We start from the raw sequence: 16726 nt of genomic DNA, 5'->3' as shown, positions 1-16726 counted from the left end.
ACAGCTGGATTGCCAAAGGTTTCCCATCACTGACCTAGACTGCTCTAGGATGCACTGATCAATGTTCCCCACAAAGAATAAACCAAGAGCTATTTGCAATTTCTCTATCGTCCTAGTGGATGCTGGGGTTCCTGAAAGGACCATGGGGAATAGCGGCTCCGCAGGAGACAGGGCACAAAAGTAAAGCTTTCCGATCAGGTGGTGTGCACTGGCTCCTCCCCCTATGACCCTCCTCCAAGCCAGTTAGATTTTTGTGCCCGGCCGAGAAGGGTGCAATCTAGGTGGCTCTCCTAAAGAGCTGCTTAGAAAAGTTTAGCTTAGGTTTTTTATTTTACAGTGAGTCCTGCTGGCAACAGGATCACTGCAACGAGGGACTTAGGGGAGAAGAAGTGAACTCACCTGCGTGCAGGATGGATTGGCTTCTTGGCTACTGGACATCAGCTCCAGAGGGACGATCACAGGTACAGCCTGGATGGGTCACCGGAGCCTTGCCGCCGGCCCCCTTGCAGATGCTGAAGTAAGAAGAGGTCCAGAATCGGCGGCAGAAGACTCCTCAGTCTTCTAAAGGTAGCGCACAGCACTGCAGCTGTGCGCCATTTTCCTCTCAGCACACTTCACACGGCAGTCACTGAGGGTGCAGGGCGCTGGGAGGGGGGCGCCCTGGGAGGCAAATGAATACCTATTTTGGCTAAAAATACCTCACATATAGCCTCCGGAGGCTATATGGAGATATTTAACCCCTGCCAGAATCCGTTAAGAGCGGGAGACGAGGCCGCCGAAAAAGGGGCGGGGCCTATCTCCTCAGCACACAGCGCCATTTTCCCTCACAGAAAGGCTGGAGGGAAGGCTCCCAGGCTCTCCCCTGCACTGCACTACAGAAACAGGGTTAAAACAGAGAGGGGGGGCACTAATTTGGCGTTAGAAATATATAAAAAAGATGCTATAAGGGAAAACACTTATATAAGGTTGTCCCTATATAATTATAGCGTTTTTGGTGTGTGCTGGTAAACTCTCCCTCTGTCTCTCCAAAGGGCTAGTGGGTCCTGTCCTCTATCAGAGCATTCCCTGTGTGTGTGCTGTGTGTCGGTACGTGTGTGTCGACATGTATGAGGACGATGTTGGTGAGGAGGCGGAGCAATTGCCTGTAATGGTGATGTCACTCTCTAGGGAGTCGACACCGGAATGGATGGCTTATTTAGGGAATTACGTGATAATGTCAACACGCTGCAAGGTCGGTTGACGACATGAGACGGCCGACAAACAATTAGTACCGGTCCAGACGTCTCAAAAACACCGTCAGGGGTTTTTAAAACGCCCGTTTACTTTAGTCGGTCGACACAGACACAGACAGGGACACTGAATCCAGTGTCGACGGTGAATAAACAAACGTATTCCTTATTAGGGCCACACGTTAAAGGCAATGAAGGAGGTGTTTCATATTTCTGATACTACAAGTACCACAAAAGAGGGTATTATGTGGGATGTGAAAAAACTACCGTAGTTTTTCCTGAATCAGATAAATTAAATAAAGTGTGTGATGATGCGTGGGTTCCCCCCGATAGAAAATTATGGGCGGTATACCCTTTCCCGCCAGAAGTTAGGGCGCGTTGGGAAACACCCCTTAGGGTGGATAAGGCGCTCACACGCTTATCAAAACAAGTGGCGGTACCGTCTATAGATAGGGCCGTCCTCAAGGACCAGCTGACAGGAGGCTGGAAAATATCATAAAAGGTATATACACACATACTGGTGTTATACTGCGACCAGCGATCGCCTCAGCCTGGATGTGCAGAGCTGGGGTGGCTTGGTCGGATTCCCTGACTAAACATATTGATACCCTTGACAGGGACAGTATTTTATTGACTATAGAGCATTTAAAGGATGCATTTCTATATATGCGAGATGCACAGAGGGATATTTGCACTCTGGCATCAAGAGTAAATGCGATGTCCATATCTGCCAGAAGATGTTATGGACACGACAGTGGTCAGGTGATGCAGATTCCAAACGGCACAAAGGTGTATTGCCGTATAAAGGAAGAGGAGTTATTTGGGGTCGGTCCATCGGACCTGGTGGCCACGGCAACTGCTGGAAAATCCGCCGTTTTTACCCTAAGTCACATCTCTGCAGAAAAAGACACCGTCTTTTCAGCCTCAGTCCTTTCGTCCCTATAAGATCATATCTGCCCAGGGATAGAGGAAAGGGAAGAAGACTGCAGCAGGCAGCCCATTCCCAGGAACAGAAGCGTTCCACCGCTTCTGACAAGTTCTCAGCATGGCGCTGAGACCGTACAGGACCCCTGGATCCTACAAGTAGTATCCCAGGGGTACAGATTGGAATGTCGAGACGTTTCCCCTTCGCAGGCTCCTGAAGTCTGCTTTACCAAGGTCTCCCTCCGACAAGGAGGCAGTATGGGAAAAAATTCACAAGCTGTATTCCCAGCAGGTGATAATTAAATTACCCCTCCTACTACAAGAAAAGGGGTATTATTCCACACTATATTGTGGTACTGAAGCCAGAAGGCTAGGTGAGACTTATTCTAAAAAATTTTTTGAACACTTACAAAGGTTCAAATCAAGATGGAGTCACTCAGAGCAGTGATAACGAACCAGGAAGAAGGGGACTATATAGTGTCCCGGGACATCAGGGATGCTTACCTCTATGTCCCAAATTTGCCCTTCTCACTAAGGGTACCTCAGGTTCGTGGTGCAGAACTGTCACTATCAGTTTCAGACGCTGCCGTTTGGATTGTCCACGGCACCCCGGGTCTTTACCAAGGTAATGGCCGAAATGATGATTCTTCTTCGAAGAAAAGGCGTCTTAATTATCCCTTACTTGGACGATCTCCTGATAAGGGCATAGTCCAGGGAACAGTTGGAGGTCGGAGTAGCACTATCTCGGATACTGCTACAACAGCACGGGTGGATTCTAAATATTCCAAAATCGCAGCTGATCCCGACGACACGTCTGCTGTGCCTAGGGATGATTCTGGACACAGTCCAGAAAAAGGTGTTTCTCCCGGAAGAGAAAGCCAGGGAGTTATCCGAGCTAGTCAGGAACCTCCTAAAAACAGTGCATCATTGCACAAGGGTCCTGGTAAAAATGGTGGCTTCCTACGAAGCAATTCCATTCGGCAGATTTCACGCAAGAACTTTTCAGTGGGATCTGCTGGACAAATGGTCCGGATCGCATCTTCAGATGCATCAGCGGATAACCCTATATCCAAGGACAAGGGTGTCTCTCCTGTGGTGGTTATAGAGTGCTCATCTTCTAGAGGGCCGCAGATTCGGCATTCAGGATTGGATGCTGGTGACCACGGAGCCCAGCCCGAGAGGCTGGGGAGCAGTCACACAAGGAAAAAATTTCCAGGGAGTGTGATCAAGTCTGGAGACTTTTCTCCACATAAATATACTGGAGCTAAGGGTAAATTTATAATGCTCTAAGCTTAGCAAGACCTCTGCTTCAAGGTCAGCCGGTATTGATCCAGTGGGAAAAACATCACGGCAGTCGCCCACGTAAACAGACAGGGCGACACAAGAAGCAGGAGGGCAATGGCAAAAACTGCAAGGACTTTTCGCTGGGCGGAAAATCATGTGATAGCACTGTCAGCAGTGTTTCATCCCGGGAATGGAAACTGGGAAGCAGACTTCCTCAGCAGGCACGACCTCCACCCGGGAGAGTGGAAACTTCATCGGGAAGTTTTTTCCACATGATTGTAAACCGTTGGGAAATACCAAAGGTGGACATGATGGCGTCCCGTCTGAACAAAAAAACGGGACAGGTATTGCGCCAGGTCAAGAGACCCTCAGGCAATAGCTGTGGACGTTCTGGTAACACCGTGGGTGTACCAGTCGGTGTATGTGTTCCCTCCTCTGCTTCTCATACCTAAGGTGCTGAGAATTATAAGACGTAGAGGAGTAAGAACTATACTCATGGCTCCGGATTGGCCAAGAAGGACTTGGTACCCGGAACTTCAAGAGATGCTTACAGAGGTCTTATGGCCTCTGCCGCTAAGAAGGGACTTGCTTCAGCAAGTACCATGTCTGTTCCAAGACTTACCGCAGCTGCGTTTGTCGGCATGGCGGTGGAAAGCCGGATCCTAAGGGAAAAAGGCATTCCGGAAGAGGTCATTCCTACCCTGGTCAAAGCCAGAAAGGAGGTGACCGCACAACATTATCACCACATGTGGCGAAAATATGTTGCGTGGTGTGAGGCCAGGAAGGCCCCACAAAGAAATTTCAACTCGGTCGTTTCCTGCATTTCCTGCAAACAGGAGTGTCTATGGGCCTCAAATTGGGGTCCATTAAGGTTCAAATTTCGGCCCTGTCGATTTTCTTCCAGAAAGAATTGGCTTCAGTTCCTGAAGTCCAGAAGTTTGTCAAGGGAGTATTGCATATACAACCCCCTTTTGTGCCTCCAGTGGCACTGTGGGATCTCAACGTAGTTCTGGGATTCCTCAAATCACATTGGTTTAAAACCAGTCAAATCTGTGGATTTGAAGCATCTCACATGAAAAGTGACCATGCTCTTGGCCCTGGCCTGGACCAGGCGAGTGTCAAATTGGTGGTTTTTTCTCAAAAAAGCCCATATCTGTTTGTCCATTCGGACAGGGCAGAGCTGCGGACTCGTCCCCAGTTCTCTCCCTAAGGTGGTGTCAGTGTTTCACCTGAACCAGCTTATTGTGGTGCCTTGCACCTACTAGGGACTTGGAGGACTCCAAGTTGCTAGATGTTGTCAGGGCCCTGAAAATATGTTCCAGGACGGCTGGAGTCAGGAAAACTGACTTGCTGTTATCCTGTATGCACCCAACAAACTGGGTGCTCTTGCTTCTAAGCAGACTATTGCTAGTTGGATGTGTAATACAATTCAGCTTGCACATTCTGTGGCAGGCCTGCCACAGCCAAAATCTGTAAAAGCCCATTCCACAAGGAAAGTGGGCTCATCTTGGGCGGCTGCCCGAGGGGTCTCGGCTTTACAACTTTGCCGAGCAGCTACTTGGTCAGGGGCAAACACGTTTGCTAAATTCTACAAATTTGATACCCTGGCTAAGGAGGACCTGGAGTTCTCTCATTCGGTGCTGCAGAGTCATCCGCACTCTCCCGCCCGTTTGGGAGCTTTGGTATAATCCCCATGGTCCTTTCAGGAACCCCAGCATCCACTAGGACGATAGAGAAAATAAGAATTTACTTACCGATAATTCTATTTCTCGGAGTCCGTAGTGGATGCTGGGCGCCCATCCCAAGTGCGGATTATCTGCAATACTTGTACATAGTTACAAAAATCGGGTTATTATTGTTGTGAGCCATCTTTTCAGAGGCTCCGCTGTTATCATACTGTTAACTGGGTTTAGATCACAAGTTGTACGGTGTGATTGGTGTGGCTGGTATGAGTCTTACCCGGGATTCAAAATTCCTCCCTTATTGTGTACGCTCGTCCGGGCACAGTACCTAACTGGCTTGGAGGAGGGTCATAGGGGTAGGAGCCAGTGCACACCACCTGATCGGAAAGCTTTACTTTTGTGCCCTGTCTCCTGCGGAGCCGCTATTCCCCATGGTCCTTTCAGGAACCCCAGCATCCACTACGGACTCCGAGAAATAGAATTATCGGTAAGTAAATTCTTATTTTTTAAACGTTGTTGGACAAATACTGCCACTATCAATATGGAATATGTAGTCACGTGACCATCGGCCCCATACATTGCCACGTGCCCATCGGCCCCATACATTGCCACGTGCCCATCGGCCCCATACATTGCCACGTGCCCATCGGCCCCATACATTGCCACGTGCCCATCGGCCCCATACATTGCCACGTGACCATCGGCCCACAATATATTGCCACGTGACCATCGGCCCACAATATATTGCCACGTGACCATCGGCCCACAATATATTGCCACGTGACCATCGGCCCACAATATATTGCCACGTGACCATCGGCCCACAATATATTGCCACGTGACCATCGGCCCACAATATATTGCCACGTGACCAGACTGCCCCATCCATATCTATATTGAGATCGTCTCTCCAGCCCTGTATTAAAGCTCATTCTTGGCCTTGCAGACATTTGTGTAGCTCCGACTGGATTATGGGGGTCATTCCGAGTTGATCGCTAGCTGCCGTTGTTCGCAGCGCAGCGATCAGGCTAAAAATCGTCATTTCTGTGCATGCATATGGGCCGCAATGCGCACGCGCGTCGTATGAGTACAAAGCCAGTTGTTGTTTTGCACAGGTTCTAGCAAAGTATTCAGTCGCACTGACGGCCGCAAGAAGATTGACAGGAAGGGGGCGTTTCTGGGTGTCAACTGACCATTTTCAGGGAGTGTTTGCAAAAACGCAGGCGTGTCTGAAAAAACGCAGGCGTGTCTGAAAAAACGCAGGCATGGCTGGGCGGTCGCTGGGCGGATGTATGACATCAAATCCGGACACAAATAGGCTGAAGTGATCGCAAGCGCTGAGTAGGCTCAAAGCTACTCTGACACTGCACAAAATGTTTTTGCAGAGCTCGGCTGCACATGCGTTCGCACTTCTGCTAAGCTAAAATACACTCCCCAGTGGGCAGCGGCATAGTGTTCACACTTCTGCTAAGCTAAAATACACTCCCCAGTGGGCGGCGGCATAGTGTTCACACTTCTGCTAAGCTAAAATACACTCCGCAGTGGGCGGCGGCATAGCGTTCACACTTCTGCTAAGCTAAAATACACTCCGCAGTGGGCAGCGGCATAGTGTTCACACTTCTGCTAAGCTAAAATACACTCCGCAGTGGGCGGCGGCATAGCGTTCACACTTCTGCTAAGCTAAAATACACTCCCCAGTGGGCAGCGGCATAGTGTTCACACTTCTGCTAAAATACACTCCCCAGTGGGCGGCTGCACAAGCGTTCGCACTTCTGCTAAGCTAAAATACACTCCGCAGTGGGCGGCGGCATAGCGTTTGCACGGCTGCTAAAAGCTGCTAGCAAGCGATCAACTCTGAATGACCCCCTATATCCCAGCAACGGACAGAAGGGTCCTTGTTTAATGTACGCGTGATTGCCAGTGCAATGTAATCAGCGCCCGAAAATACAACCACAATGTCTTTTAATAACAAACTTCTAATCTGCCACCTTAGAGGTTATCTGAGGTCCCGGCATACATTGGGAAAATTGTCCCTAATACATTTATTTTCTGTTTCGTGGCAGGTTATTGATGAAATCTACAGTGTACTGAGATACGTCAATTCTACAAGGTCCCCCCAGAGAGCCCACGAGGTCCTGCAGGAGTTACGGGACATCTCCTCTATGGCAATGGAATATTTTGATGAAAAGATTGTTCCAATACTTAAAAAGAAGTTGCCAGGCTCTGAAGTGTCCGGCCGTCTCATGGGCTCTCCGCCAGGTATGTGTGCGCTGTGGTTGATGACGAGAACTTACCCAACCTATGGTATATATAGTCACGCTCCTACTGATCCCCCGCAGCACATAAAGCTGAGAGAGCCTTACTCGCCATACATCTTCATGTCAGCGCTATTACGGAGGCGCGAGTCCTCCGCTGCTGCATCCTACAGGGCACTCGGCGGCTTCCAGACTGACTGGGCCTTCCCGTTTTGTTTTCTCTACTTTGGTGTTAAAGCTTCAAAGGTTTTGTAGAAGTTGTCAGTCGTGCCTTAATCAGATATAATATAAATTGCTAGGTAATTTTTGCTCACCCTGTGTGCGTTCCCCATATAGGTCATGATTTCTCTAACGTCCTAAGTGGATGCTGGGGACTCCGTCAGGACCATGGGGTTTAGCGGCTCCGCAGGAGACAGGGCACAATAATAAAAGCTTTAGGATCAGGTGGTGTGCACTGGCTCCTCCCCCTATGACCCTCCTCAAAGCCTCAGTTAGATTTTTGTGCCCGGCCGAGAAGGGTGCAATCTAGGTGGCTCTCCTGAGCTGCTTAGAATAAAAGTTTAAGTTAGGTTTTTTATTTTCAGTGAGTCCTGCTGGCAACAGGCTCACTGCTACGAGGGACTTAGGGGAGAGAAGTAAACTCACCTGCGTGCAGGATGGATTTGCTTCTTAGGCTACTGGACACCATTAGCTCCAGAGGGAGTCGGAACACAGGTCTCACCCTGGGGTTCGTCCCGGAGCCGTGCCGCCGACCCCCCTTGCAGATGCCGAAGTTGAAGAGGTCCAGAGGTCCAGAAACAGGCGGCAGAAGACTTTCAGTCTTCATAAGGTAGCGCACAGCACTGCAGCTGTGCGCCATTGTTGTCAGCACACTTCATACCAGCGGTCACTGAGGGTGCAGGGCGCTGGGGGGGGCGCCCTGGGCAGCAATGTATTATACCTTTTTTATGGCTAAAATACATCACATATAGCCCTTGAGGCTATATGGATGCATTTAACCCCTGCCAGATCTCACAAACTCCGGGAGAAGAGCCCGCCGTTTTAGGGGGCGGGGCCTATTCTCCTCAGCACACGGCGCCATTTTCCTGCTCAGCTCTGCTGTGAGGAAGGCTCCCAGGCTCTCCCCTGCACTGCACTACAGAAACAGGGTTAAAACAGAGAGGGGGGGCACTTATTTGGCGATATGATTACATATGTGAAAATGCTATAAGGGAAAACACTTGTATAAGGGGTTGTCCCTGTATAATTATAGCGTTTTTGGTGTGTGCTGGCAAACTCTCCCTCTGTCTCCCCAAAGGGCTAGTGGGGTCCTGTCCTCTATCAGAGCATTCCCTGTGTGTGTGCTGTGTGTCGGTACGTGTGTGTCGACATGTAGGAGGACGATGTTGGTGAGGAGGCGGAGCAAATTGCCTGTATTGGTGATGTCACTCTCTAGGGAGTCGACACCGGAATGGATGGCTTATTTAGGAATTACGTGATAATGTCAACACGATGCAAGGTCGGTTGACGACATGAGACGGCCGGCAAACAAATTAGTACCTGTCCAGGCGTCTCAGACACCGTCAGGGGCTTGTAAAAACGCCCATTTACCTCAGTTGGTCGACACAGACACGGACACTGACTTCAGTGTCGACGGTGAAGAAACAAACGTATTTTCCTTTAGGGCCACACGTTACATGTTAAGGGCAATGAAGGAGGTGTTACATATTTCTGATACTACAAGTACCACAAATAAGGGTATTATGTAGGGTGGGAATAATCTACTTGTAGTTTTTCCTGAATCAGATAAATTAAAGTGTGTGATGATACGTGGGTTTCCTCCGATAGAAAATTATTGGAGGTATACCCTTTCCCGCCAGAAGTGAGGGCGAGTTGGGAAACACACCTTAGGGTGGATAAGGCGCTCACACGCTTATAAAAACAAGTGGCGTTACCGTCTCCAGATACGGCCGCCCTCAAAGAGCCAGCTGATAGGAAGCTGAAAAATATCCTAAAAAGTATATACACACATACTGGTGTTATACTACGACCAGCAATCGCCTCAGCCTGGATGTGCAGCGCTGGGGGGGCTTGGTCGGATTTCCTGACTGAAAATATTGATACCCTTGACAGGAACAATATTTTATTGACTATAGAGCATTTTAAGGATGCATTTCTATATATGCGAGATGCGCAGAGGGATATTTGCATTCTGGCATCAAGAGTAGATGTGATGTCCATATCTGCCAGACGATGTTTATAGACACGACAGTGGTCAGGTGATGCAGATTCCAGACGGCACATGGAAGTATTGCCGTATAAAGGGGCGGTCCATCGGACCTGGTGGCCATGGCAACAGCTGGAAAATCCACTTTTGTTACCCCAAGTCACATCTCAGCAGAAAAGGACACAGTCTTTTCAGTCTCAGTCCTTTCGTACCCATAAAGGCAGGCGGGCAAAAGGCCAGTCATATCTGCCCAGGGTTAGAGGAAAGGGAAGAAGACTGCAGCAGGCAGCCCATTCCCAGGAACAGAAGTCCTCCACAGCTTCTGCCAAGTCCGCAGCATGACGCTGGGGCCATACAAGCGGACTCAGGTGCGGTGGGGGGTCATCTCAAGAGTTTCAGCACGCAGTGGGCTCACTCGCAAGTGGACTCCTGGATCCTACACGTAGTATCCCAGGTGTACATTGGAAATTCGAGACGTCTTCCCCTCACAAGTTCCTGAAGTCTGCTTTACCAACGTCTCCCTCCGACAGGGAGGCAGTATTGGGAAAAAATTCACAGGCTGTATTCCCAGCAGGTGATAATCAAAGTACCCCTCCTACAACAAGGGAAGGGGTATTATTCCACACTATATTGTGGTACTGAAGCCAAACGGCTCGGTGAGATCTAAAAGATTTGAACAATTACATACAAGGGTTCAAATCAAGATGGAGTCACTCAGAGCAGTGATAGCGAACCAGGACGATATGGTGTCACTGGATATCAGGGACGCTTACCTACATGTCCAAATTTTGCCCTTCTCACCAAGGGTATCTCAGGTTCGTGGTACAGAACTGTCACTATCAGTTCAGAAGCTGCCGTTTGGATTGTCCACGGCACCCCGGGTCTTTACCATGGTAATGGCCGAAATGATGATTCTTCCTAAAAGATATATGGACGCTTTCCTGATAAGGGCAAGGTCCAGAGAACAGTTGGCGGTCGGAGTAGCACTATCTCAAGTAGTTCTACGACAGCACGAGTGGATTCTAAATATTCCAAAATCGCAGCTTTTTCCGACGACACGTCTAATGTTCCTAGGAATGATTCTGGACACAGTCCAGAAAAGGATGTTTTCTCCCGGAGAAGAAGGCCAGGGAGTTATCCGAGCTAGTCAGGAACCTCCTAAAACCAGGAAAAGTATCAGTGCATCATTGCACAAGGGTCCTGTGAAAAATGGTGGTTTCTTACAAAGCGATCCCATTCGGTAGATTTCACGCAAGAACCTTTCAGTGGAATCTGCTGGGAAAATGGTCCGGATCGCATCTTCAGATGCATCAGCGGATAACCCTGTCTCCAAGGACAAGGGTGTTTTCTTCTGCGGTGGCTGCAGAGTGCTCATCTATGAAAGGGCCGCAGATTCGACATTCAGGACTGGGTCCTGGTGACCACGGATGCCAGCCTGAGTGGCTGGGGAGCAGTCACACAAGGAAAAAATTTCCAGGGAGTGTGATCAAGTCTGGAGACTTCTCTCCACATAAATATACTGGAGCTAAGGGCAATTTACAAGGCTCTAAGCTTAGCAAGACCTCTGCTTCAAGGTCAGCCGGTATTGATCCAGTGGGACAACATCACGGCAGTCGCCCACGTAAACAGACAGGGCGGCACATGAAGCAGGAGGGAAATGGCAGAAATTGCAAGGATTCTTCGCTGGGCGAAAAATCATGTGATAACACTCTCAGCAGTGTTAATTCCGGGAGTGGAAAACTGGGAAGCAGACTTCCTCAGCAGGCATAACCTCCACCCGGGAGAGTGGGGACTTCAGCGGGAAGTCTTCCACATGATTGTAAACCGTTGGGAAAAACCAAAGGTGGACATGATGGCGTCCCGCCTGAACAAAAAAACTAGACAAATATTGCGCCAGGTCAAGGGACCCTCAGGCAATAGTGGTGGACGCTCTGGTAACACTGTGGGTGTACCAGTCAGGGTATGTGTTCCCTCCTATGCATCTCATACCAAAAGTACTGAGAATCATAAGAAGGAGATGAGTAAGAACGATACTCGTGGTTCCGGATGGGTCAAGAAGGACTTGGTACCCGGAACTTCAAGAGATGCTCACGGAAGAACCGTGGCCTCTACCTTTTAAGAAAGGACCTGCTCCAGCAGGGGCCTTGTCTGTTCCAAGACTTACCGCGGCTGCGTTTGACGGCATGGCAGTTGAACGCCGGATCCTGAAAGGGCATTCCAGATGAAGTCATCCCTACCCTGGTCGAAGCCAGGAAGGATGTAACCGCAAAACATTTTCACCGCATTTGGCGAAAATATGTTGCGTGGTGTGAGGCCAAGAAGGTCCCTACAGAGGAATTCCAACTGGGTCGTTTCCTACATTTCCTGAAAACAGGACTGTCTATGGGCCTAAAATTAGGGTCCATTAAGGTTCAAATTTCGACCCTGTCGAATTTCTTCCAGAAAGAACTGGCTTCAGTGCCTGAAGTTCAGACGTTTGTAAAAGGGGTACTGCATATACAGCCTCCTTTTGTGCCCCCAGTGGCACCTTGGGATCTCAATGTTGTTTTGAGTTTCCTAAAGTCACATTGGTTTGATCCACTCACCACTGTGGAATTAAAATATTTCACATGGAAGGTGAAGATTCTATTAGCCCTGGCTTCAGCCAGGCGTGTGTCAGAATGGGCGGCTTTATCATATAAAAGCCCTTACTTAATTTTTCATTCTGACAGGGCAGAATTGAGGACTCATCCTCAATTTCTCCTTAAGGTGTTTTCTGTTTTTCACATGAACCAACCTATTGTGGTACCTGCGGCTACTAGGGACTTGGAGGACTCCAAGTTACTTGACGTTGTCAGGGCCCTGAAAATATGTTTCCAGGACGACTGGAGTCAGAAAATCTGACTCGCTGTTTAGCCTGTATGCACCCAACAAGATGGGTGTTCCTGCTTCTAAGCAGACGATTGCTCGCTGGATTTGTAGTACAATTCAGCTTGCACATTCTGTGGCAGGCTTGCCACAGCCAAAATCAGTAAAAGCCCATTCCACAAGGAAGTGGGCTCATCTTGGGCGGCTGCCCGAGGGGTCTCGGCTTTACAACTTTGCCGAGCTGCTACTTGGTCAGGGGCACACCCTGACTGAGGAGGACCTGGAGTTCTCTCATTCGGTGCTGCAGAGTCATCCGCACTCTCCCGCCCGTTTGGGAGCTTTGGTATAATCCCCATGGTCCTGACGGAGTCCCCAGCATCCACTTAGGACGTTAGAGAAAATAAGAATTTACTTACCGATAATTCTATTTCTCGTAGTCCGTAGTGGATGCTGGGCGCCCATCCCAAGTGCGGATTGTCTGCAATACTTGGACATAGTTATTGTTACAAAAATCGGGTTATTCTTGTTGTGAGTCATCTTTTCAGAGGCTCCTTCGTTGTTATCATACTGTTAACTGGGTTCAGATCACAGGTTGTACGGTGTGATTGGTGTGGCTGGTATGAGTCTTACCCGGGATTCAATATCCTTCCTTATTATGCACGCTCGTCCGGGCACAGTATCCTAACTGAGGCTTGGAGGAGGGTCATAGGGGGAGGAGCCAGTGCACACCACCTGATCCTAAAGCTTTTATTATTGTGCCCTGTCTCCTGCGGAGCCGCTAAACCCCATGGTCCTGACGGAGTCCCCAGCATCCACTACGGACTACGAGAAATAGAATTATCGGTAAGTAAATTCTTATTTTTTCACTGAAATCCATGGCTCAGTTAGAGGCTGATTCAGACTGGCATAAACAATGGCTGTAGTTGGCGGCAGCCCAGATTACTACCTTATACGTATGCAGGTGTCTGTGTGCATGCAACGGAAAGCTGCGCTATCCATTCATTGGACGCCGGGTCCCGCAAGCATCATCATTAGTGCCAGCAATGCACCAGTAGCATCTAAAGTGTAAGAGATCCGCTAGAAACGGGCTTCCCTCTTTCCTATGCTTCAGATACACGCCCATGTGTGATGGCATTGTCACCAGTTCACGTCCCCAAACGCCCCATTACAGGGAAAGACGGGTGCGTCCGGGTTCCGTCCGACTCTGAAAAAGACGGATGTGCGTAAACCTGCATCTGCGCTGTATGCAAAAGCTCGCCGTTCTCGGGTGACGCAAAATCAGCCTCTGATGATTTAATCATTATTTCCACTAGGTTATGACAAAGAACAAAGTTTGGCCTATTTGCCATCTAGTGGTCATTACGGAAGAATAAACCGGCTTCATTTGCAGTCCCAATTGTTCCATAAAACTACACGAAGGACTGTTGCATCTGTATATTCTACCCATCTGCAGTAGTCTGTCTCTTGTAGTCTATTTATTATATAGTGTCGGAACACCGTAGGACTGTGGACTAAGAGGTACTAATTTACATTTTTTTTCCCCCCCGTATATAGTTCCTGGTCCCTCCACGACTCTGAGTACCATGCAGCTGTTCTCCAAGCAGAACCCTTCCAGGCAGGAGGTGACGAAACTGGTACAGCAAGTGAAAGCCAACGGGGCCGGCCTGACCGTCCTCAGGCGGGAGGTGACGGAACTGCGCACCAAGGTACAGGAGCAGCAGAAACAGCTTCAGGACCAGGACCAGAAACTTCTAGAACAGACCCAAATCATAGGCGAGCAGAACGTTCGCCTCACGGAGTTAGAGCACAAACTGCGTGATGTGGTGGACAGCGCGGTAGGCACCTCGGGAACGGGTCCAAGGGACGACTCCCCCCGGAAGAGGAAGAAAGTAGCCGAGGTTGTGGACTGCCCTAGGAAATCAAAACGGCTCCGAACCAGGAAGTAATTCTATTAAAACTGTGTTTAGCTAGCGGCATGGTTCCTGGACTGGGCACTGGTTGGCAACCAAGGTGCAACCGAACCTCAGCTTTGGTGTAGGTTACACTTTCCCTTCCTTGCAATTGAAATGCCACATACAAAGATGAGCACCTTCTGTGGGTTACTCTGTAGTCCTGTCTTTTTCATTTGCAGCCATTGGTAGGTTACAGCAGGGATGCGTTCTTGGTCATGGATTTCCGAGGACCTGCACGACACAGCGTAAGGGGGTTCCCTGATGAATTTCTTCACAACACTAGGCTAAACTCTTCACGCACGCTGGGTATTTCTCCTGTCGAGAATCCTTAACCTATTTATTTAATGGACGAGGGTCCTCATCTCTTTATCTAGGCTAAGAAATGACGGCGCGCATTTAAAGTGTACTTGGCGCCCAGATGCAGCGGAGGTGGCGATCTTGTGGGGCTAAACCAATATTCCAGAAAATGCAACTTGCTCATTCGGAAACAATCAACCGTGCACCAGCGTAAAGTTTTGTCATGTCGCTGGTCTGCAGTGAATGGTATTTTGGTGCAGCCCCCAAGTTGTTACCCTCCCCTGTGTGCGGGCAGACAGCATGCACTCTACACACCACACCCACCTTTTCGTCAAAATGTCTAAAACGTCACTAGATCCACTACTTCAGATTAGTTGTGAACCTGTCATGAAGTCTAGAACATACTGCGTGGCGTTACCTAGCACCCACCATACGCTTCTTTATTATTATTTTTTTAAGTGTTATTTATGTTCCGTTTGTTATTGGTAACCTAACTCCTCAGTGCCTATTTTCCTGTTAACAGATTTGTAACATCCAGACGTTGGACTGTTAGAAGTTTCGACCCTTGCACCAGTTTCACATTGAGCGAAACGCGGCAGATTGTATACGTGACACTGTTCCTTTTCCTTTGAGTTCAATGCTGGGTACTGGTATATGATCCACTAATGTCTGAAAAAGCCAGTCTTTGTAAAACATCACTTAGACTTGAATTGTGTATACACCGTATATATATCCATATAAATATATATGATACCTTTTTTCCCTTGTGAGCTAAGCATCCTTTTGTGTCGTCTGACTGCTGTTCCAATTATTTGCTGTTTTCTCGGACTCGAGTTTCACGATCTAAAGTCCCCTCTCGGGGGAAAGTTACTTTACATGTTTGTTGGAGCCGGACGCTGTTGAAGATGATGATCTACAGTAGCTAGCTCAGGCCAAGGGTAGGACATGCTGGGATTTTTAGTTCCACAGTTCCTGGAAAGTCTGAGACGAGTTTAGACTAGGAAATAAAAGTGCAGTATTAAATCCCTTTACATAGAAGGAAGGCAACAGGATCCTCGCTATGTTTTCCTGCTCATGGGTGATAGTGATGAGAATGTTCCCTTTCATCAGTGTCATCCTCTGGGTGTGGCTGCTTCCTCTGGTAAACGATCTCTCTGAATATATATTTCATAGGGTGGTTGGGTCACGGTGCTGTACAGCTAGGATCTGTCCAGGCTCTACAATTACATTTCTTTGTGCATCACTAAAACTAAAGAAGTGTACAAAGGACAATACACTAAAATTAGTGCGAGGATTTCTAAAGACGTCTGTAAATGTCTTATTACCATTGAGCAGACAGCTGGACTTCCTCCATGGCTTTAAGACTGACGTAGGTGTGGAATCTACGTCAGGTGAGACTGCAGTCACTTAAGGTGCTGTGACATCGACTCCTCCCCTGTGACTGAAATGACCAGTCCACAAAGTGCATTCCTACAAAGCAAGCTTAACAAGGTGCCAGTCCTTCTGTACGTGTTCTGGAAGGTAGACAACTCCCACCCAATGAAGCAGCCTTCTGCGGAGGAAAGAATGGGGGACAGTATGTGCGGTAGAAACGCTCCTTCATGACGGTTCAGCCTTTACATCTTATGTTTATGTAGACTTTATTTCTTTTTTTATTTTATTTTTTATTGTAATTTTTAATACAAACTATAGTATGCAATAACATGAGCTTAGCTGTCTGTCAGGGCAGGGCCCTCAAAGCTTCTCTTGGTCTTGCTAGACCCGAAGTCACTTTCTGTGTAAATGTCTGGTACATCGGCAGCTGAAATCCAGTGCCAACTGATTGCGGTGTACGATGATGATGTCATGGGAATAGGATGCAGTTAAAATGCCGGCTGTCAGGATCCCGCCAGCCGATAATGCGGACAGCCGGAATCCCAGTGCACCAGGGCTATTCCAACTCGTAGTTGTCCACTACACCCCTGCAGTGGGAATAGAGCCTGTGGCGAGTGCAGCAAGCCCGCAAGAGGACTCGCTTGCCCTGCTGCTGGCATTCTGGTGGGCGGACTGT

General features: G+C 48.7%; 1 protein-coding gene across 1 annotated transcript in view; it reads left to right on the top strand.

Moving 5' to 3' along the window:
• The window catches only part of FBXO28 (F-box protein 28), a 65510-nt gene extending 50076 nt beyond the window's left edge, over positions 1–15434 (top strand). Inside the window, exons 4-5 of the mRNA XM_063919010.1 lie at positions 7183–7378; positions 13982–15434. Coding sequence (XP_063775080.1) covers positions 7183–7378; positions 13982–14373 — 588 coding nt within the window. The 3' untranslated portion in view covers positions 14374–15434. The remainder of the gene's footprint in view (positions 1–7182; positions 7379–13981) is intronic.
• Positions 15435–16726: the final 1292 nt, after the last annotated feature.

Source organism: Pseudophryne corroboree, chromosome 4 (assembly GCF_028390025.1).
Source record: "Pseudophryne corroboree isolate aPseCor3 chromosome 4, aPseCor3.hap2, whole genome shotgun sequence".
NCBI classification, from domain to species: domain Eukaryota; kingdom Metazoa; phylum Chordata; class Amphibia; order Anura; family Myobatrachidae; genus Pseudophryne; species Pseudophryne corroboree.
The sequence above is the reverse complement of the archived record's forward strand: the minus strand, read 5'-3'. Positions and strand labels throughout refer to the sequence as shown.